This window comes from Cuculus canorus, chromosome 34 (genome assembly GCF_017976375.1).
Source record: "Cuculus canorus isolate bCucCan1 chromosome 34, bCucCan1.pri, whole genome shotgun sequence".
NCBI lineage: Eukaryota > Metazoa > Chordata > Aves > Cuculiformes > Cuculidae > Cuculus > Cuculus canorus.
The window spans coordinates 563,884-585,128 of NC_071434.1; the positions used below are offsets into that span (position 1 = coordinate 563,884).

Here is a 21,245-nt window from a genome sequence, read left to right on the forward strand (position 1 = left end):
TTAGCGAGCTAGGAGAAAGGAAGATGGGGAAACCAGGGGGGGCTTTTGCCCGCCCCCGCTGCGTGGCCTTTAAAGGCCGCGCCGCTCGGCCTCCGGTTGACGCCGCTACCCGCCGCCGCTACCGCCGCCGCCGCCTTCACGACGCCCCCGGTTGCCTCAGCGCATGCGCGCGCGCCCCCCCCCACAACCCGCGTCGCTTCTTCCCGCGCGCGCGCACGCGCCGCCGCGGCATTCGCCAAACCCGCTTTCCCAGCCCTCGGCGCAAGCGCGTAGCCAAGACCCTCACCACCTCTGCGCAGCCGCAGTGCGTCCTTTCCCCGCTGTCCGCGCGCTGGTGCGCTATGGCGCCGAGAGCTCTTTTTCAACCACCACCACCCCCCCGCCCTCCGCCCTGCCCCCACCTACGTGCGCAAACGCTCCCCGCGTGCGGCCCCCTTCCCCCCAATCCCGCGCCTTATTTTCTCATTGGTCGCGTCTTGACCAATCAGAAGGTGGTGAGAAGGTGGATTCTGCCTAGCAACAGAGAACGCCGTGCGTTGATTGGGTGAGGGAGGAGGCAAGAGCGCTCGCGCGTCCTCTCGCTTTCCCGCCCGCCGCGCGTGGCGGCCATTTTGTGTCAGGGGTAAAGGGGGGGAGTGGGGTTTGCGTGTAAAGGGGCTGCGAGTGGCGCTGATAAGTGAGAGGAAATAGGGTCAAAAATACCTATTTTGGGGTTTTTATTTAAGGAAGAGGCAGGGGCGAAGCGCTTGGGAGGGAAATGAGCGGAAATCCCTCCCCGACCCCAAACCTATAGCTGCTCTTTTTCGCGTCATAATTGTCATTTTTGAGTCAGATATCCCAAATCGTGTGGTTTTCCACAGGATTTGGCGAGAAAGTTACCAAATCTGTGCGAATCTGAACCAAAATCTGGCAACAGGGGTTAATCTGGCGCTGTGTCCCCTCAAAAAATGTCCCGGGGACCCCAAAAAGTGTGCAAAGGGTGCCCAAAAGGCCTATAAAATACCTCAAAAAATGGGTGTAGGGGATGCTAAAAACGGGCAGAGGGGCCCCCAAGAAGGCTGAAAGTCCCTAAAAAGGAGCGCAGAGACCCCCGAAAAGCTGAAAGAGCCCCAAAATGGGCATAAAGTCGCCCCAAAAAGAAGCTCAGAGTCCAAAAATGGGTGAGAGGCACCAAAAAAAGGCGAAAAGGCCACCTATGACCACTGTGGCCACCACAGCAGCCATGGTTGTAGTGGCCAACATGGCTACCATGGCCCTCATGGCCACCTATGACCACTAAGGCCACCACAGCAGCCATGGTTGTAGTGGCCAGCACGGCAACCATGGCCCTCATGGCCATTAAAGCACTTGTGGCCACTATGGCCACCGCAGCACCCATGGTTGTAGTGGCCAACATGGCAACCATGACCCTCATGGCCACTTATGACCATCGTGGCCACTATGGCCACCACAGCACCCATGGTTGTAGTGGCCAGCATGGCAACCATGGCCCTCATGGCCACCTATGACCACTAAGGCCACCACAGCAGCCATGGTTGTAGTGGCCAGCATGGCAACCACAACCCTCATGGCCACCTATGACCACCGGTGGCCACTATGGCCACCACAGCACCATGGTTGTAGTGCCAACATGGCAACCATGGCCCTCATGGCCACCGTGGCCACTATGGCCACCGCAGCAAGCCCATGGTTTGTAGTGGCCAGCATGGCAACCATGACCCTCATGGCCACCAGCAGCAGCCATGGTTGTAGTGGCCAGCATGGCAACCATGGCCCTCATGGCCACCTATGACCACCGTGGCCACTATGGCCACCACAACAGCCGTGGTTGTAGTGGCCAACATGGCAAACCATGACCCTCGTGCCACCTATGACCACTAAGGCCACCACAGCAGCCATGGTTGAAGTGGGCCAGCATGGCAACCATGGCCCTCGTGGTCCACCTATGACCACTAAGGCCACCACAGCAGCCATGGTTGTAGTGGCCAACATGGCAACCATGACCCTCGTGGCCACCTATTGACCACTAAGGCCACCACAGCAAGCCATGGTTGAAGTGGCCAGCATGGCAACCATGGCCCTCGTGGCCACCTATGACCACTAAGGCCACCACAGCAGCACTGGTTTGTAGTGGCCCAACCATGGCAAACCATGACCTCGTGGGCCACCTATGAACCACTAAAGGCCCACCACAGCAGCCATGGTGAAGTGGCCAAGCATGGCAACCATGGCCACTCGTGGCCACCTATGACCACTAAGGCCCACAGCAGCCATGGTTGTAGTGGCCAACATGGCAACCATGACCCTCGTGGCCACCTATGACCACTAAGGCCACCACAGCAGCCAGGTTGAAAGATGGCCAGCGATGGCAACCATGGCCCTCGTGGCCACCTATGACCACTAAGGCCACCACAGCAGCCATGGTTGTAGTGGCCACATGGCAACCATGGTCCTCGTGGCCACCTATGGACCCACTAAGGCACACCACAGCAGCCATGGTTGAAGTGGCCAGCAATGGCAACCATGGCCCTCGTGGCCACCTATGACCACTAAGGCCACCACAGCAGCCATGGTTGTAGTGGCCAACATGGCTACCATGGCCCTCGTGGCCACCTATGACCACTAAGGCCACCACAGCAGCCATGGTTGTAGTGGCCAACATGGCTTACCATGGCCCTCATGGCCACCTATGACCACTAAGGCCACCACAGCAGCCATGGTTGTAGTGGCCAACATGGCAACCATGACCCTCATGGCCACCACAGCACCCATGGCTGTAGTGGCCAACATGGCAACCACGGCCCTCGTGGCCACCTATGACCACCAATGGCCCTATGGCCACCACAGCAGCCATGGCTGTAGTGGCCACATGGCAACCATGGCCACCAACAGCTCCTACACAGTCTCATGGCCCTCGTGGTCACTGGTGGTCACCCATGACCACTATGGCCACCAAAGCACCTGTGGCCACTATGGTTCCCAGCGCCCCCCCAGGCCACGCCCTATAGACACACCCCACCTCAACCACGCCCGCTTCACTAACCAACGCCCCTCGTTTACATACAAGACAACACAACTCATTTGCATTCGCCCCGCCCCACCCCGCTCGCTCCACCAATTCACGCCTCTCGCGCGTTTCCCGCCAAACACCGTTTCCCCCGCCCCTTCCCAGCATGCCCCGCGCCCCACTTGGCAGCCCAGTTACCCCCATGGGACAGCACTGCTCCTTAGCATAACCCCGCCTCCTCATTTACATACACCGCAGCCACACAGCTCCTCCCTTGATAACCGCTCCTCCTTACCCCAAGTCATGCTGCGTATTTTACATTCACATCCCGGTGCCGAGCTTCATTTGGCATTCGCCCCGCCCCTCCAGCAAGGCAACACCCGAGTCCGTCTATTACTTCATTTGCATTCGTTCCGCCCCACCACCCACACCAGCCCCGCCCCCTTCCCGTCCATGCCCCGAGCCCTATTTAACCTCTCGGGCGGCGGCGCGGCGACCATTTTGTCGCTGAAGCCCACACGAGGCGGGTGAGTTCTTTGGAGTCGCTGCTCTTTATGACGGGCGCGCTCGGGCCTGCCCTGCCCGGGCTAAAACACCTTTAGCAGCTCCATCGCTTTCTCCTGGGGCCTCACCGAGCTCATTCCGGTCGCGTTGAGGCGTCTGCAGAGAAACGGTGGTGGTGGGGGGGCAGGAGGCGGCAAGGCGGCCATTTTGTGCGACCTCCTTCTCTCTTAAGGGTTTTAAGCGCCAAAACTCTTCTCCCTCCTTATTACTGAGGCGCTTTCGGTGATGAGTCCGTTCACAGACCTGAGCTGACTGCGGTGTGAAGGCTGCAAATGACTCTGAGGGGTGCGAGGGGCGCTACCCAGGGTTGGGAGGCAGTTGGAGTTGGGGGGGGGCACCTTTTTTCCTTCACTTTTGCTCCAAACGCTGATTTATTTCACGATTTTCCAGGCATTTTCCAGGCTCTGAGCTGCACGTGGACCCCGTAAAAGAGGTGTGTGAGGGTTTAAACCCCCCCTGGAACGGGGCCGCAGGGATGAGCCACGGAACTCTCTCTTTCCGACGCTCGTGGGGAAATCTCAAGACTGCTCTGAGCGGCCCCCCACCCCCATTTCCACAGCGTGAGGACTTCGTGACTCAACATTTCTCCTTTAATATCGTTTATTTAGATGCGGAATCCCTCGCCTGCCTCCCTCAGCGCCTCCTTTGCGGGTAAACGCAGGTTTTATTGCATTTTAGAGGGATTGGAGGGATTTTCCCCATTGCAAAGCCATTCCCACCTCTGTGGGACCCTCTGTGTGACCCCCCCCGCGAGGGTGTTAAATTCTTTGGGGGTTTTGGGCAAAGTTTGGGTCCCCCCAATGGCTGTTCAGTGACGATTGTCACGACAAGCATATGGCTGAGCATCCCTGATGCTGCTTTAAACGCTGAGAACGGCTGCGCGGGAAGGGGGCTTTAAGGTATGGTTTATTTAGTTAATTAAACTAATTAATAAGTGCTTTTACAGCTATGAGGGTAGGGTGATGGTCCAGATCGGCCCAAAAATGCTCTGAATTCATCCCAAAGCGTGAAGCGCGCCACGTGGACCCATCCCTTCAGGTATACGACCCCCCCTGTGTCCCCTTTATGTCCCCCCCCAAGTCTGATGGGATGAGAATTCCATGCTGGACATTAATCCCATGGCAGCTTCTGTTACCAAAGCCCTGATCGGACACAGATCTCGATCTGTGTCTTCCACATTTGTCTCCCTCCAACCCTGAATTCCTTCTCTTTTTTACCTTCTCTCTTTACAGCCGTGAGTTCTGATTCTTTATGGATTTTGGGGGGGGGGGCCCCCATGAGGAAAACCCCACGCGTCCGACCCCCCCCGTGCTGGCGCCAGCGCCTGCGAAAGGCTGAACCCACTGGTGACGGCGGGAGGAAAGGGGGAAACCGCGTCTGCAGGAGGGGACGGTCTGAGGGGGCCGAGAAGGAAGGGGGGGGGACAGGGGACAAAAGGGATCCTCAGAGGGGGCTGTGCTGACCCCCCCATTTCTGTTGCTTGCGGAGGAGATGGAAATTGTGGAGCGAGGTTGGTTCGTAGAGCGTAAAGGAGCGCGAAGGGGAGGCTTTGAGGGAGGACGAGGAGGGGATTGGGGGGGTCGGGAGGGGATGGAGGGCACGAAGAGAGGGTTTGGGGGGGTCTGGTAGGAGGTGAGGGATCAGAGGGAGGGTTTGGAGGGTCTGAAGAGGATGGAGGACACAACAAGAGGGTTTGGGGGGGTCTGAAGGGGAGATGAGGGTTCAGAGGGGATTTGGGGGGATCTGAAAGGAGATGAAGGTTCAGAGGGAGGGGGTTGGGTGGTCTGAAGGGGAATGGAGGACATAAGAGTGGGTTTTGGGGGGTCTGAGGGGAGGTGAGGGTTCAGAGAGGGGGTTTGGGGGGGTCTGAACGGAGGTGAGGGCTCAAAGAGGGGGTTATTGGGGGTGTCTGGAGGGAAATGGAGGACACGAAGAGAGGAGGGTTTGGGGGAGTACGAGAGGGAATGGAAGACAATGAGAGTGGTTTGGGGGGGGTCTGAAGGGAGGTTAGGGGTTCAGAGGAAGGGTTTGGGGGGGGTCTGAAGGGTATGGCGGACACGGAGAGAGGGTTTGGGGGGTCTGAAGGGAGATGAGGGTTCAGAGGGAGGATTTGGGGGGTCTGGAGGGAGGTGAGGGGCCAGAGGGAGGATTTGGGGGGGTCCAAAAGGGGGATTTCGGATTTGCACCCCCCCTTCGTGATGAATCCCATTCTGGAATCTCGTTCGGCTGACACGCGCTGCTGAGCACCCACTTCTGACCATGGGGGGGTGGCAGCACTTTTGGGGCGCTCCCTCTTCTTTTTTGGGCTCCCCCTGACCCCCACGTTTATTCCCCCAGGTGACGCCGTGTGGGGCAGCCCCAGGTATGTCCTTGCCCCCCAAAACTCCCCCAGCACCCAGTATTGCCCCCCAAAACTCCCCCAGCACCCCCGTTTGGTGATGAGCACCCCCTAGCTCACTTTGAGCCCCCCTGAAAATACCCGAACACCTGAAAATGGGGGGGGGCAAAAAAAATAGGGGTTCTCCAGTGTGGGGAGAACCTGCACCCCCACCCTTTTCTGCCCCATAGGGGAGAGGAGAAGCGGCACTGAGGTGAGTGGGGGGCGCTATGGGGTGATGGGGGGGGTCTGGGAGGGGGGGGGGGTTAAAGGGTCCTTATAGGGTCACTTGTGGGGCTGGTGGTTGCTATAAGGGCTTCAGGGGTGCCATAGGGTCACTTGTGGGGCTCAGGAGTTACTTGTGGGGCAGCTTGTAGGGCTAAAAGGGGGGGGACCATAGGGGTCTCTGTGGGGGCATGAGGGTGATCTGTGGGGCTCAGGATTACTTGTGGGGCAGCTTGTAGGGCTGAAGGGGGGGGTATATAGGGGGTCTCTATTGGGGCTGACGAGGATCTGTGGGGCTCGTGAAGGGTCCCTATAGGGTCACTTGTGGGCTGGTGGTTGCTATAGGGGTTCAGGGGTGCCAGAGGGTCCCCCGTGGAGCAGTTTATGGGGGCTGAGGATCCCATAGGGGCCGACTTGTGGGGCTGAGGATGCCATAGGGGTTCTTATGGGGCCACTTGTGGGGGCCGGGGGACGCCATAGGGGTTCTTATGGGGCCACTTGTGGGGCTGAGGGATGCCTTAGGGGTTCTTATGGGGCCACTTGTGGGGCGCCCCCCGCCGAGATGAGCCTCTACTGCCCAGTCTGACCGCGCTGAGTGACCGCATGGGCTGAGGCGGGGGGGGGGGGGAAGGGAAGAGGGGGCGGAGCGTCACGTGACTTCCGGGCGGATCCATGAATGAGCGGTGGGGCGGGGCCACGTCAAGGTGGGCGTGGCTTGGAGGACCTCGGTGGGCGGGGCCTCCCGTATCATTGCCTCCTACCACAGGTCCCGCAGCGATGGGGAATAGAACCGAATGGGATTTACTTTATAATAATTCAGCGTTTCGTTATAAACCTAAAATGTAAAACAAATATATAATGTATAAATGTAATAAAACATATTAATTCTTGTAATAACCATATTGGGAGACACTGTAGAGGTCTTCAGTGGCTCTAGAGGGATCGTGGGGTCCTGTAAAGGTCCTGGGGGGCTCTAGAGGGATCCTGGCGGTCTTTTAAAAGGTCCTGGGGGGCTCCAGAGGGATCCTGGGGTCCTTAAAAGGTCCTGGGGGGGCTCCAGAGGGATCCTGGGGGTCTTTAAGAGCACCCAGGAGCCTCCCAGAATCTCCTCGGGCCTTGTAAGGGCCCCGAGGAGCCCCATAGAGACCCCAATAGCCCTATAGAGACCCCCAGGAGCCTGTGGAGACCCCCAACAGTCCTATAGAGACTCCCAATAGCCTTATAGAGACCCCCAGGAGCCTTTCATGGGCTTGAAGCCACGCCCCCTTCTGAGTGGCCACACCCCTCCGTATCCATATGCCCTCCTCATAGGATCCATAGGGCCAATCCCCCATCAACCACCCCCCCCCACCCCGTAGCCCTCCCCATCCCCTATAGCCTTTCCCCCCCCCCCCCCCGAAGCATCCGTAGGGAACCCATCCCCTATAGAATCCATAGGCCCCCCCATAGCCCCCCCAGGATCCAAAGGCCCCCCCTCAAGCCCTCCCCAATCCCCCCTGGCATCCATAGGCCCTCCCCTCCCATAGCCCCTATAGTATCCATATGGGACACCCTCCACCCCGTAACTCCCCCATAGCCCCCCCTTCTTCTCCCCCATAGCCCCTATAGCACGCATACCCCCCTTCTTCTCCCCTATAGCCACCCATACCCCCCCTTCTTCTCCCCTATAGCACCCATACCCCTCTTCTTCCCCCCCGTAGCCCCTATAGCACCCATACACCCTTTCTTCTCCCCTATAGCACCCATAGCCCCCCCCTTCTTCTCCCCCGCAGCCCCTATAGCACCCATAGCCCCCCCTTCTTCTCCCCTTAGCACCCATAGCCCCCCCTTCTTCTCCCCCATCGCCCCTATAGCACCCATAGGCCTCCCTTGGGTCACTCTAGGGGGCGTGGTCCACTCCTAGGGGGCGTGGTTATTCACAGTGGGCGTGGCTTCCTGAAGGTGCGGTGCGTGCGAATAAGAGTTTTATTACCCACAGTAACACACCGCCCCTAACCCTGAAAGGGGGGTTCAGGACCCAAAAAGGGGGGGTCGGGACACCAAAAAAGGGGGGGTTGGACCCTAAAAAAGGATGGGGTTGGACCCCAAAAAGGGGGGATTGGACCCCAGAAAAGGGGGTTGGACCCCAAAAAGGGGGGGTCAGGACCCCAAAAAGGGGGGATCGGACCCTAAAAGAGGGGGGTTGGACCCCAAAAAGGGGGGATTGGACCATAAAAAAGGGGGGGTTGGACCCAAAAAGGTGGGGTTGGACCCCAAAGAAAGGTGATAAGATCCTAAAGGGGGTGATAGAGCCCAAAGAAGAGTGATAAGACCCTAAGAGAGGGGTGATAAGGTCCTAAAGAAGGCTGATAAGACCCAAAGGGGGGGATTTGACCCCAAAGAAGACTGATAAGGACCCCAAAGAAGGGTGATAAGACCCTAAAGGACAGTGATAAGGTCCTAAAGGATGGTGATAAGACCCCAAAGGGGGGGATTTGACCCCAAAAAAAAGAGTGATAAGACCCTAAAGAGTGGGATTTGACCCTAAAGTAAGAGTGATAAGCCCCCAAAGAGGGGTGATAAGCCCCCAAAGAACACTGATAAGACCCTAAAGGATGGTGATAAGACCCAAAGAAGACTGATAAGACCCTAAGGATGGTGATAAGCCCCCAAAGAAGACTGATAAGCCCCCAAAGACCACTGATATGCCCCCAAGAGTGGCCATAAGCCCCCATAATCATATTGATTGGCCCCAAAAGGGGTCCTCCTTTCCCCCTCCCTTGGGCTATGGGGTGAGCCCTGGGGCTATGGGTGGATGCCATGGCGCTATGGGTCGAGCCGTGGGCGCTATGGGGCGAGCCATGGCGCTATGGGGCGAGCCGTGGGCCTATGGGTCGAGCCATGGCGCTATGGGGCGAGGCGGCGGGCCGTGGGGGCGGCCTTGCGCGCCATCTTGGCGAGGAGGGGGCTGTGCGGGTGGCTGAGGCGCTATGGGTGGAGCCCCGGGGCGCTATGGGTGGAGCCGTGGGCGCTATGGGTGGAGCGTGGGCGCTATGGGTGGAGCCGTGGGGCTATGGGTGGAGCCCCGGGGCGCTATGGGTGGAGCCGTGGGGCGCTATGGGTGGAGCCGTGGGGCTATGGGTGGAGCCCCGGGTCGCTATGGGTGGAGCCGTAGGGCTATGGGTGGAGCCATGGCGCTATGGGTGGAGCCGTGGGGCTATGGGTGGAGCCCCGGGGCGCTATGGGGCGGGGGCGCGGGCCGTGGGGGGCGGCCTTGCGCGCCATCTTGGCGAGGAGGGGGCTGTGCGGGTGGCTGTGGCGCTACGGGTGGAGCCCCGGCGGCGCTATGGGGCGGGGGGCGGCCTTGCGCGCCATCTTGGCGAGGAGGGGGCTGTGCGGGTGGCTGTGGCGCTACGGTGGAGCCCCGGGGCGCTATGGGTGGAGCCGTGGGGGCGCTATGGGGCGGGGGGCGGCCTTGCGCGCCATCTTGGCGAGGAGGGGGCTGGTGCGGGTGGCTGAGGCGGAGGTGCGCGAGGTGCCCCTCGTGGCTGTCGGCGGTGCCGCCGCACTCCTCGCAGACGTAGAGCTTCGCGCGGCGCTCTTTGTAGGCGTAGCGCTGCGCCACCCCCGTGGATCTTCTTCAGGTGCGACTCCAGCGAACAGCGCTGCGTGAAGGCCTTCTCGCAGGAGGCTGCACTTGTAGGGCCGCACGCCTGAGAGGGGAATGGGGGAGATATGGGGGGAGATATGGGGACAGCCGCGGAACAGAGGCTCCATCACAGAGGCTCCATCTCCATCCCATCCCATCAGCTCCATCCCATCAGCTCCAGCTCATCCCATCCCATCCCAGCAGCTCCATCCCATCCCATCATCTTCAGCTCATCCAAACACAACCCATCATCTCCATCATCTCCATCATCTCCACCTCCATCTCCATTTCCATCTCCACCTCCACCCTCAATCTCATCTCCATCTCACCTCCACCTCCACATTCACCTCCATCTCCACCTCATCTCCACCTCCATCTTCATCTCCACCTCCATCATCTCCACCTCTTCTCAATCTCACCCTCCATCTCATCTCCACCTCCATCATCTCCATCATCTCCATCTCATCTCCACCTCCATCTCCACCTCCATCTCCATCATCTCCATCATCTCCATCTCCACCTCCATCTCATCTCCACCTCCACCTGATCTCCACCTCTACCTCCATCATCTCCATCATCTCCATTACCATCTCCATCTCCACCTCCATCTCCACCTCCACCTCTACCTCATCTCCACCTCCATCATCTCCATCTCCATCATCTCCATCTCATCTCCACCTCCATCATCTCCATAATGTCCACCATCTCCATCATCTCCATCTCCACCTCCATTTCCACCTCCATCTCCACCTCCATCTCCATCTCCACCTCCACCTCCATTTCCACCTCCACCTCCATTTCCATCTCCACCTCCATCTCCATCATCTCCACCTCCATCTCATCTCCACCTCCATCATCTCCACCTCCATCATCTCCATCATCTCCATCTCATCTCCACCATCTCCACCTCCACCTCATCTCCACCTCCATCTCATCTCCATCTCCACCTCCACCATCTCCTGGTACCGGTGTGGGTCCGGATGTGCCGTTTGAGGTCTCCACCCCCCCTGTCCCCCCCCCGGTGCCCCCCCCGGTGCCCCCCCTGTCCCCCCGTACCGGTGTGTGTCCGGATGTGCCGTTTGAGGTCTCCACCCCCCCGGTGTCCCCCCCGGTGTCCCCCCGGTAGCCGGTGTGTGTCCGAATGTGCCGTTTGAGGTCTCCACCCCCCCGGTGTCCCCCCCGGTGTCCCCCGGTACCGGTGTGTGTCCGGAATGTGCCGTTTGAAGGGCTCCACCCCCCCCTGGTGTCCCCCCGGTAGTCCCCCCGGTACCGGTGTGGGTCCGGATGTGCCGTTTGAGGTCTCCACCCCCCCGGTGTCCCCCCCGGTGTCCCCCCCCGGTAACCGAGGTGTGTGTCCGGATGTGCCGTTTGAGGTCTCCACCCCCCCGGTGTCCCCCCGGTGTCCCCCCTGTCCCCCCCCGGTACCGGTGTGGGTCCGGATGTGCCGTTTGAGGTCTCCATCCCCCCGGTGTCCCCCCGGTGTCCCCCCCGGTGTCCCCCCCCGGTACCGGTGTGGGTCCGGATGTGCCGTTTGAGGTCTCCACCCCCCCGGTGCCCCCCCCGGTGTCCCCCCCGGTCCCCCCCGGTACCGGTGTGGGTCCGGATGTGCCGTTTGAGGTCTCCACCCCCCCGGTGTCCCCCCCCCGTGGTCCCCACCGGTGTCCCCCCCGGTACCGGTGTGGGTCCGGATGTGCCGTTTGAGGTCTCCCCCCCCCCGGTGGCCCCCCCCGATGTCCCCCCCGGTGTCCCCGGTGTCCCCCCGGTACCGGTGTGTGTCCGGATGTGCCGTTTGAGGTCTCCACCCCCCCGGTGTCCCCCCCGGTGTCCCCCCCGGTGTCCCCCCCGGTACCGGTGTGGGTCCGGATGTGCCGTTTGAGGTCTCCCCCCCCCCGGTGTCCCCCCCCGGTGTCCCCCCCGTGTCCCCCCCGGTACCGTGTGGGTCCGGATGTGCCGTTTGAGGTCTCCACCCCCCCGGTGTCCCCCCCGGTGCCCCCCCCGGTGTCCCCGGTGTCCCCCCCGGTACCGGTGTGGGTCCGGATGTGCCGTTTGAGGTCTCCACCCCCCGGTGTCCCCCCCGGTGTCCCCCCCCCGGTGTCCCCCCGGTACCGGTGTGGGTCCGGATGTGCCGTTTGAGGTCTCCACCCCCCCCGGTGCCCCCGGTGTCCCCCCCGGTACCGGTGTGTGTCCGGATGTGCCGTTTGAGGTCTCCACCCCCCCGGTGTCCCCCCCGGTGTCCCCCCCGGTACCGGTGTGGGTCCGGATGTGCCGTTTGAGGTCTCCACCCCCCCAGTGTCCCCCCGGTGGTCCCCCCCCGGTGTCCCCCCCTGTCCCCCCCCGGTACCGGTGTGGGTCCGGATGTGCGTTTGAGGTCTCCACCCCCCCGGTCCCCCCCCCGGTGTCCCCCCGGTGTCCCCCCCGGTACCGTGTGTGTCCGGATGTGCCGTTTGAGGTCTCCACCCCCCCAGTGTCCCCCCGGTGTCCCCCCCGGTGCCCCCCCGGTGCCCCCCCCCGGTCCCCCCGGTGTCCCCCCGGTACCGGTGTGTGTCCGGATGTGCCGTTTGAGGTCTCCTCCCCCCCGGTGTCCCCCCCGGTGTCCCCCCCCGGTGTCCCCCCCTGTCCCCCCCCGGTACCGGTGTGGGTCCGGATGTGCCGTTTGAGGTCTCCACCCCCCCGGTGTCCCCCCCGGTGTCCCCCCCGGTGGCCCCCCCGGTACCGGTGTGGGTCCGGATGTGCCGTTTGAGGTCTCCCCCCCCCGGTGTCCCCCCCGGTCCCCCCGGTGTCCCCCCCCGGTACCGGTGTGGGTCCGGATGTGCCGTTTGAGGTCTCCACCCCCCCGGTGTCCCCCCGGGTGTCCCCCCCCTGTCCCCCCGGTACCGGTGTGTGTCCGGATGTGCCGTTTGAGGTCTCCACCCCCCCGGTGTCCCCCCCCGGTGTCCCCCCGGTACCGGTGTGTGTCCGGATGTGCCGTTTGAGGTCTCCACCCCCCCGGTGCCCCCCCCGGTGTCCCCCCTGTCCCCCCCGGTACCGGTGTGTGTCCGGATGTGCCGTTTGAGGTCTCCACCCCCCCTGTCCCCCCCCCGGTGTCCCCCCCGGTCCCCCCCTGTCCCCCCCCGTACCGGTGTGGGTCCGGATGTGCCGTTTGAGGTCTCCACCCCCCCGGTGTCCCCCCCGGTCCCCCCGGTGTCCCCCCCGGTACCGGTGTGGGTCCGGATGTGCCGTTTGAGGTCTCCACCCCCCCGGTGTCCCCCCCCAGTGTCCCCCCCGGTGTCCCCCCCGGTACCGGTGTTGGGTCCGGATGTGCCGTTTGAGGTCTCCACCCCCCCTGTCCCCCCCCCGGTGTCCCCCCCGGTGTCCCCCCGGTACCGGTGTGGGTCCGGATGTGCCGTTTGAGGTCTCCACCCCCCCCGGTGTCCCCCCCGGTGTCCCCCCCTGTCCCCCCGGTGTCCCCCACGGTACCGGTGTGGGTCCGGATGTGCCGTTTGAGGTCTCCACCCCCCGTGTCCCCCCCGTGCCCCCCCCGGTGCCCCCCCTGTCCCCCCGGTACCGGTGTGGGTCCGGATGTGGTTTTTGAAGGTCTCCACCCCCCCGGTGGTCCCACCCCGGTGCCCCCCCCGGTACCGGTGTGGGTCCGGATGTGCCGTTTGAGGTCTCCACCCCCCCGGTGTCCCCCCCGGTCCCCCCCCCGGTGTCCCCCCCGTGTCCCCCCCGGTACCGGTGTGGGTCCGGATGTGCCGTTTGAGGTCTCCACCCCCCCTGTCCCCCCCCCGGTGTCCCCTCCCGGTGTCCCCCCGGTACCGGTGTGGGTCCGGATGTGCCGTTTGAGGTCTCCACCCCCCCCGGTGTCCCCCCGGTGCCCCCCCCGGTGCCCCCCCTTGTCCCCCGGTACCGGTGTGGGTCCGGATGTGGTGTTTGAGGTCTCCACCCCCCCGGTGTCCCCCCCGGTGCCCCCCCCGGTACCGGTGTGGGTCCGGATGTGCCGTTTGAGGTCTCCATCCCCCGGTGCCCCCCCCCAGTGTCCCCCCCGGTGTCCCCCCCGGTACCGGTGTGGGTCCGGATGTGCCGTTTGAGGTCTCCCCCCCCCCGGTGTCCCCCCCGGTGTCCCCCCCGGTGTCCCCCCTGTCCCCCCCCGGTACCGGTGTGGGTCCGGATGTGCCATTTGAGGTCTCCATCCCCCGGTGCCCCCCCGGTGTCCCCCCCGGTGTCCCCGGTGTCCCCCCGGTACCGGTGTGTGTCCGGATGTGCCGTTTGAGGTCTCCACCCCCCGGTGTCCCCCCCGGTGCCCCCCCCGGTCCCCCCGGTGTCCCCCCCCGGTACCGGTGTGGGTCCGGATGTGCCGTTTGAGGTCTCCATCCCCCCTGTCCCCCCCCCCCGTCCCCCCCCCGGTGTCCCCCCCGGTGTCCCCGGTGTCCCCCCCGGTACCGGTGTGGGTCCGGATGTGCCGTTTGAGGTCTCCACCCCCCCTGTCCCCCCCCCCGGTGTCCCCCCGGTGTCCCCCCCTGTCCCCCCGGTACCGGTGTGGGTCCGGATGTGCCGTTTGAGGTCTCCACCCCCCCGGTGTCCCCCCCTGTCCCCCCCCCGGTCCCCCCTGTCCCCCCCGGTACCGGTGTGGGTCCGGATGTGCCGTTGAGGTCTCCACCCCCCCGGTGTCCCCCCCGGTGCCCCCCCCGGTGTCCCCCCGGTACCGGTGTGGGTCCGGATGTGCCGTTTGAGGTCTCCCCCCCCCCGGTGTCCCCCCCGGTGTCCCCCCCAGTGTCCCCCCGTGTCCCCCCGGTACCGGTGTGGGTCCGGATGTGCCGTTTGAGGTCTCCACCCCCCCAGTGTCCCCCCCGGTGTCCCCCCGGTACCGGTGTGGGTCCGGATGTGCCGTTTGAGGTCTCCACCCCCCCTGTGTCCCCCCCGGTGTCCCCCCCAGTGTCCCCCCCGGTGTCCCCCCCGTACCGGTGTGGGTCCGGATGTGCCGTTTGAGGTCTCCACCCCCCCCGGTGTCCCCCCGGTGTCCCCCCCGGTGCCCCCCCCCCGGTGTCCCCCCCGGTGTCCCCCCCGGTACCGGTGTGGGTCCGGATGTGCCGTTTGAGGTCTCCACCCCCCCTGTCCCCCCCCGGTGCCCCCCCCCGGTGTCCCCCCCGGTCCCCCCGGTGTCCCCCCGGTACCGGTGTGTGTCCGGATGTGCCGTTTGAGGTCTCCCACCACCCCCTGTCCCCCCCCCGGTGTCCCCCCCTGTCCCCCCCGGTGTCCCCCCCGGTGTCCCCCCGGTACCGGTGTGTGTCCGGATGTGCCGTTTGAGGTCTCCACCCCCCCTGTCCCCCCCCCGGTGTCCCCCCTGTCCCCCCCGGTGCCCCCCCCGGTGTCCCCCCGGTACCGGTGTGTGTCCGGATGTGCCGTTTGAGGTCTCCACCCCCCCGGTGTCCCCCCCGGTGTCCCCCCGGTGTCCCCCCGGTACCGGTGTGTGTCCGGATGTGCCGTTTGAGGTCTCCACCCCCCCGGTGTCCCCCCCGGTGTCCCCCCCCCTGTCCCCCCCCCGGTACCGGTGTGTGTCCGGATGTGCCGTTTGAGGTCTCCACCCCCCCGGTGTCCCCCCCGGTGTCCCCCCCGGTACCGGGGTGGGTCCGGATGTGCCGTTTGAGGTCTCCACCCCCCCCGGTGTCCCCCCCGGTGCCCCCCCCGGTGTCCCCCCCTGTCCCCCCCGGTACCGGTGTGGGTCCGGATGTGCCGTTTGAGGTCCCCACCCCCCCCGGTCCCCCCCCCCGGTGTCCCCCCCGGTGTCCCCCGGTACCGGTGTGGGTCCGGATGTGCCGTTTGAGGTCGAAGGTGTCGTTGAAGCCTTTGCCGCAGTGGGGGCAGCGGTGCCGTTTGACCTCGCTGTGACACTTGAGGTGGCGGTTCAGGAGCCGTTGGAACCCAAAGCTCTTATGGCAAACGGGGCACGAGAAGACCTCCGCCGGGGGGACCCCGACAGGGGGGGACCCCCCAAAACCGGGGAACCCCGGCGGCACCGCAGCGGACAACGATGACGACGGTGCCCCAAAGGGAACGGAGGGGACCTGCGGAGAAAGAGGGGGGGGGGAGGGGTTAAACCGGGGGGGACCCCAACTTTGAGGACCCCCCAATACCAAGGACACCCCAACTTTGGGGACCCCCCCAACACCAAGGACACCCCAACATTAAGAACCCCCCAACTTTGGGGACCCCCAACTTTGGGGACCCCCAACACCAAGGATACCCCAACATTAAGAACCCCCCAACTTTGGGGACCCTCAACTTTGGGACCCCCAACACCAAGGACACCCCAACTTTGGGGACCCCAACTTTGGGGACCCCCCTACTTTGGGGACCCCCCAACATCAAAGACCCCCAACTTTGGGGACCCCCCAACACCAAGGACACCCCAACTTTGGGACCCCCAACTTTGAAGACCCCCAACATCAACACCTCAACTTTGAAGACCCCCAACTTTGGGGGACCCCCAACATCAACGACCCCCAACTTTGAGGACCCCCCAACCTTGGGACCCCCCAACTTTGAAGACCCCCAATATCAAAGACCCCCCAACTTTGAGGACCCCCAACTTTGGGGACCCCCAACTTTGAGGACACCCCAACTTTGGGACCCCCCAACTTTGAAGACCCTCAAGTTTGGGACCCCCCAACTTTGGGGACGCCCAATATCAAAGAACCCCCACTTTGGGGACCCCCCAACTCTGGGACCCCCCAAGTTTGGGGACCCCCAACATCCACGACCCCCCACCTTTGGGACCCCCCCAACTTTGGGGACCCCCAACATCAACGACCCCCCAACTTTGAGGACCCCCCCAACCTTGGGACCCCCCAACTTTGAAGACCCCCGAGATCAAGGACCCCCCAACTTTGGGACCCCCAACTTTGAAGAACCCCAACTTTGGGAAACCCCACTTTGAAGACCCTCAACATCAAAGATCCTCCACTTTGGGACCCCAACTTTGAGGACCCCCAACATCAAAGATCCCCAACTTTGAAGACACCCCAACTTCGGGGACCCCCAACATCAAAGACCCCCAAATTTGGGACCCCCAACATCAAGATCCTCCACTTTGGGACCCCCAACTTTGAAGACCCCCAACATCAAGACCCCCAACTTTGGGACCCCCCAACTTTGGGATCCCCCAACTTTGAAGACCCCCAACATCAAGGACACCCCAACTTTGGGACCCCCCAACTTTGGACCCCTGACTTTGGGGACCCCCAACATCAACAATCCCCCAACTTTGGGGACCCCCCAACTTTGAAGACCCCCAACATCAAGGACACCCCAACTTTGGGACCCCCCAACTTTGGACCCCCAACTTTGGGGACCCCTCAACTTTGGGACCCCCAACATCAAGATCCCCCACTTTGGGACCCCCTACTTTGGGACCCCCCAACTTTGAGACCCCCAACATCAAAGACCCCCAACTTTGGGGACCCCAACTTTGAAGACCCCCAACTTTGGGACCCCCAACAGCAAAGATCCTCCACTTTGGGACCCCCAACTCTGGGACCCCCCCCAAGTTTGGGGACCCCCAACATCAACGACCCCTCAACTTGGGGACCCCCAACTTTGGGACCCCCCCCCAATATCAAAGCCCCCCCAACTTTGGGGCCCCCCCAACTTCAAAACCCCCCTTTTTAGCCCCTTCCCCCCATTTTTGGGGTCCCCCTCCCCATTTTTGGGTCCCCCCCTTACCTTGCCCGTGGGGTGCAGGGGGAGCCCGGGGGGGGCCGGGGGGGACCCCCCAACTGTGGGTTCGGGGTCTCTGCAGGGGGGGGGGAACCCCCAAACACACTGGGGGGGGGGGGAGAAGAGTGAGGAGGGGGGGGGCTGCACCCCCAAATATTGGGGGGACCCCCCAAAAATAATGACCCCCCCCTCAAATAGGGACCCCACACACACATAAGGGAACCCCTATAGACCCCCCAAAAAGGGACCCCCCCCCAAAATGAACCCCCAAAAATGACCCCCCCAAAATGACCCCCCCAAAATGACCCCCCCAAAAGTCACCCCCAAAATGTGACCCCCCCAAAATGACCCCCCCAAAAGTCACCCCCAAAATGTGACCCCCAAAATGACCCCCCAAAAATGACCCCCCCCAAATGCGACCCCCCCCAAAACGACCCCCCAAAAGTCACCCCCAAATGTGACCCCCCAAAATGTCACCCCCAAAACGACCCCCCCAAAATGTCACGCCCCAAAAGTCACCCCCAAAATGAACCCCCCAAAATGAACCCCAAAATATCACCTCCCCAAAATGACCCCCCAAAATGTGACCCCCAAATGTGACCCCCCCAAAATGACCCCCCAAAAGGTCACCCCCAAAATGTGACCCCCCCAAAATGACCCCCTCAAAAGTCACTCCCCAAAATGACCCCCTAAAATGACCCCCCCAAATGTCACCCCGAAAAGTCACCCCCAAAATGACCCCCCCAAAATGTCACCCCCAAATGTGACCCCCCAAAATGTCACACCCCAAAAGTCACCCCCAAATGTGACCCCCCTAAAATGACCCCCCAAAATGTCAACCCCCAAAATGACCCCCCAAAAGTCACCCCCAAATGTGACCCCCAAAATGACCTCCCAAAAGTCACCCCCAAAATGTGACCCCCCCAAAATGACCCCCCCAAAAATGACCCCCCAAAAATGACCCCCCAAAAGTCGCACCCCCAAAACTCACCCCCAATGTGACCCCCCAAATTGACCCCCCCAAAAAGGACCCCCCCAAAATATCACCTCCCCAAATGACCCCCCAAAAGTGACCCCCAAATGTGACCCCCCAAAATGAACCCCCCAAAAGTCACCCCCAAAACTGACCCCCCCAAAAAGTCACCCCCAAATGTGACCCCCCCAAAATGACCCCCCAAACTATCACCCCCCAATGTGACCCCCCCAAAAGTCACCCCCAAAAATCACCCTCAAAATGACCCCCCCCAAAATGACCCCCCCAAAAGTCACCCCCAAAATGACCCCCCCAAACTATCCCCCCCCCAATGTGACCCCCCCAAAAGTCCCCCCCAAACCTCCCCCCCCTCCTCCCCTCCCCCCCCCCGCGGGCTCCCGGATATGGGGGTGCCCCCCCCCCCCCCCCCCCAGCCGGTTTTGCCGCTCCGGCCACGACGCCCCAAAAATTATGGGGGTTCAGGCGGGTGTCACCGCGTGGGGCCCGGGGGGGGGGACGCCACCAACCCACACCCACACCCCAAAAAAAGGGGGGGGCACCCCAAAAAAAAAGGGGGGGGGCAGGGCACCCCAAAATTTAAACCCCCCCAAAAAAAAATGGGGGTTCGGGCACAGAGGCGCCCCCAAAAATCCCTCTTGAAAGGACCCCAAATCTTTGCCCAAAGGGGGAAAAAAGGGGTCCCCCCAAAAAAAGGGTATAAAAAATGGGGTCCCCAAAACCTCGTGACCCCCAAAAATGCCCCCCCAAAAGCCTTAGGACACCCCCAAATCTCTGTGACCCCCCCAAAATGAGCCCCAAAAGCTTATGACCCCCCCAAAATGACCCCCAAAACCCCTTAGGACACCCCAAAATCTCTGTGACCCCCAAATTCCCCCCAAAAGCCTTATGACCCCCCCAAAATGCCCCCCCAAAGCCTTAGGACAACCCCCAAATCTCTGTGACCCCCCCCAAAATGACCCCCAAAACCCTTATGACACCCCCAAAATGTGCCCCAAAACCCTTATGACACCCCCAAATGCCCCCCCAAACCCTTATGACCCCCCCAAAATGACCCCCAAAAACCCCCCTGGTGACCCCCAAAATGCCCCCCCAAACCCCTGTGACGCCCCCCAGATTCCCCCCAAAACCATTATGACCCCTCAAAATGACCCCCAAAACCATTATGACCCCCAGTTTGCCCCCAAAAACCCTTATGATACCCCCAAATTCCCCCCCTAAAACCATTATTAACACCCCCAAAATCCCTGTGACCCCCCCAAATGCCCCCCAAAAACCCCTGTGACCCCCCCAAATGACCCCAAAAAACCTTTATGACACCCCAAAATGACCCCCAAAACCCTTATGACACCCCCAAAATGACCCCCCAAAGCCTGTGACACCCCCAAAATGACCCCAAAGACCCTATTATGACCACCCCCAAATCCCTGTGACCCCCCCAAAATGACACCTAAAATCCTTATGACACCCCCCAAAATGACCCCAATCCCTGTGACCCCCCCAAATTCCCCCCTAAAACCATTATGACCCCCCCAAAATCTTTATGTCCCCCAAAATGGCCCCCCAAAACCCCTATGACACCCCCAAAATGACCCCCAAACCCCCTATGACACCCCCCAAACCCCTGTGTCACCCTAAAATGCTTCCCCAAACCTTATGTCCCCCCAAAATGCCCCCCAAAATCCCTGTGTCCCCCCAAAATGCCCCCCAAACCCTTATGAACCCCCAAAATGACCTCTCAAAACCCCTGTGTCCCCCAAAATGCTCCCCCAAACCCCTGTGTCCCCTCAAAATGTTCCCTCAAACCCTGTGTCCCCTAAAATGCTCCCCCAAAAACCATTATGACCCCCCAAATGCCCCCAAACCCTTATGACCCCCCAAAATGACCCCCCAAAACCCCTGTGTCCCCCTAAAATGCTCCCCCAAACCCCTGTGTCCCCCAAAAATGCTCCCCCAAAAACCATTATGACCCCCCAAATGCCCCCAAACCCTTATGACCCCCCAAAATGACCCCCCAAAACCCCTGTGTCCCCCCAAAATGCTCCCCCAAACCCCTGTGTTGCCCCAAAATGCTCCCCCAAACCCTTATGAACCCCCAAAATGCTCCCCCAAAACCCCTGTGTCCCCCCAAAAATGCTCCCCCAAAAACCATGATGACCCCCCAAAATGCCCCCAAAACCCTTATGCCCCCCAAAATGCCCCCCAAAATCCCTGTGTCCCCCCCTAAAATGCTTCCCCAAACCCCTGTGTCCCCCTCAAAATGCTCCCCCAAACCCTTGTGCCCCCTCAATGCTTCCCCAAACCCCTGTGTTGCCCCAAAATGCCCCCCCAAACCCTCGTGTCCCCCTCAAAACGCTCCCCCACCATCTGGGGACCCCTCTAACATCTGGGACCCCCCCCAATTCCCAGGATTCTGCCCCCCCGGAAACCTCCCAACCCCCCCGTACCGGGGACGTAGATGTCCGCCCGCTGCTCGTCGGGCACTTCGCTCCAATTGCGTTTGGTGGAGGTCACGCACGGCTTCTTCACCAGGAAAGCGCGAGGCATTGTCCGACCCCAACGGAACCCCAACGGAACCCAACGGAACCCCAACGGAACCCAACGGAACCCAACAGAACCCCAACGGAACCCAACGGAACCCCGAGACCGGAGCTTGGGTGTCGATGTCGGGCTTAGATCCCAATCTTTGGTCAACTTTGGTGGTGGATCCCAGATTTTTGGTCAACTTTGGTGTTAAATCCCAGATCTTTGGTCAATGTCG

At 62.1% G+C, this 21,245-nt stretch overlaps 1 protein-coding gene and 2 non-coding genes across 3 annotated transcripts; 2 read left to right on the forward strand and 1 right to left on the reverse strand.

Moving 5' to 3' along the window:
• Nucleotides 1–4,038: 4,038 nt before the first annotated feature.
• LOC128849886 (small nucleolar RNA SNORD26) lies at nt 4,039–4,109 on the forward strand. The gene has a single exon (XR_008447496.1). It is a non-coding gene; the product is annotated as a small nucleolar RNA SNORD26 (small nucleolar RNA).
• A 733-nt stretch (nt 4,110–4,842) lies between these two features.
• Nucleotides 4,843–4,974, forward strand: LOC128849887 (small nucleolar RNA SNORD22). Its single transcript, XR_008447497.1, has one exon. It is a non-coding gene; the product is annotated as a small nucleolar RNA SNORD22 (small nucleolar RNA).
• Nucleotides 4,975–9,369: 4,395 nt separating this feature from the next.
• LOC128849833 (putative transcription factor Ovo-like 1) lies at nt 9,370–21,031 on the reverse strand. The gene is given in 7 exon segments (XM_054052458.1): nt 9,370–9,780; nt 9,782–9,838; nt 9,840–9,865; nt 15,575–15,842; nt 17,500–17,598; nt 20,932–20,972; nt 21,025–21,031. Coding segments are annotated over 7 exon segments (909 nt in total).
• Nucleotides 21,032–21,245: the final 214 nt, after the last annotated feature.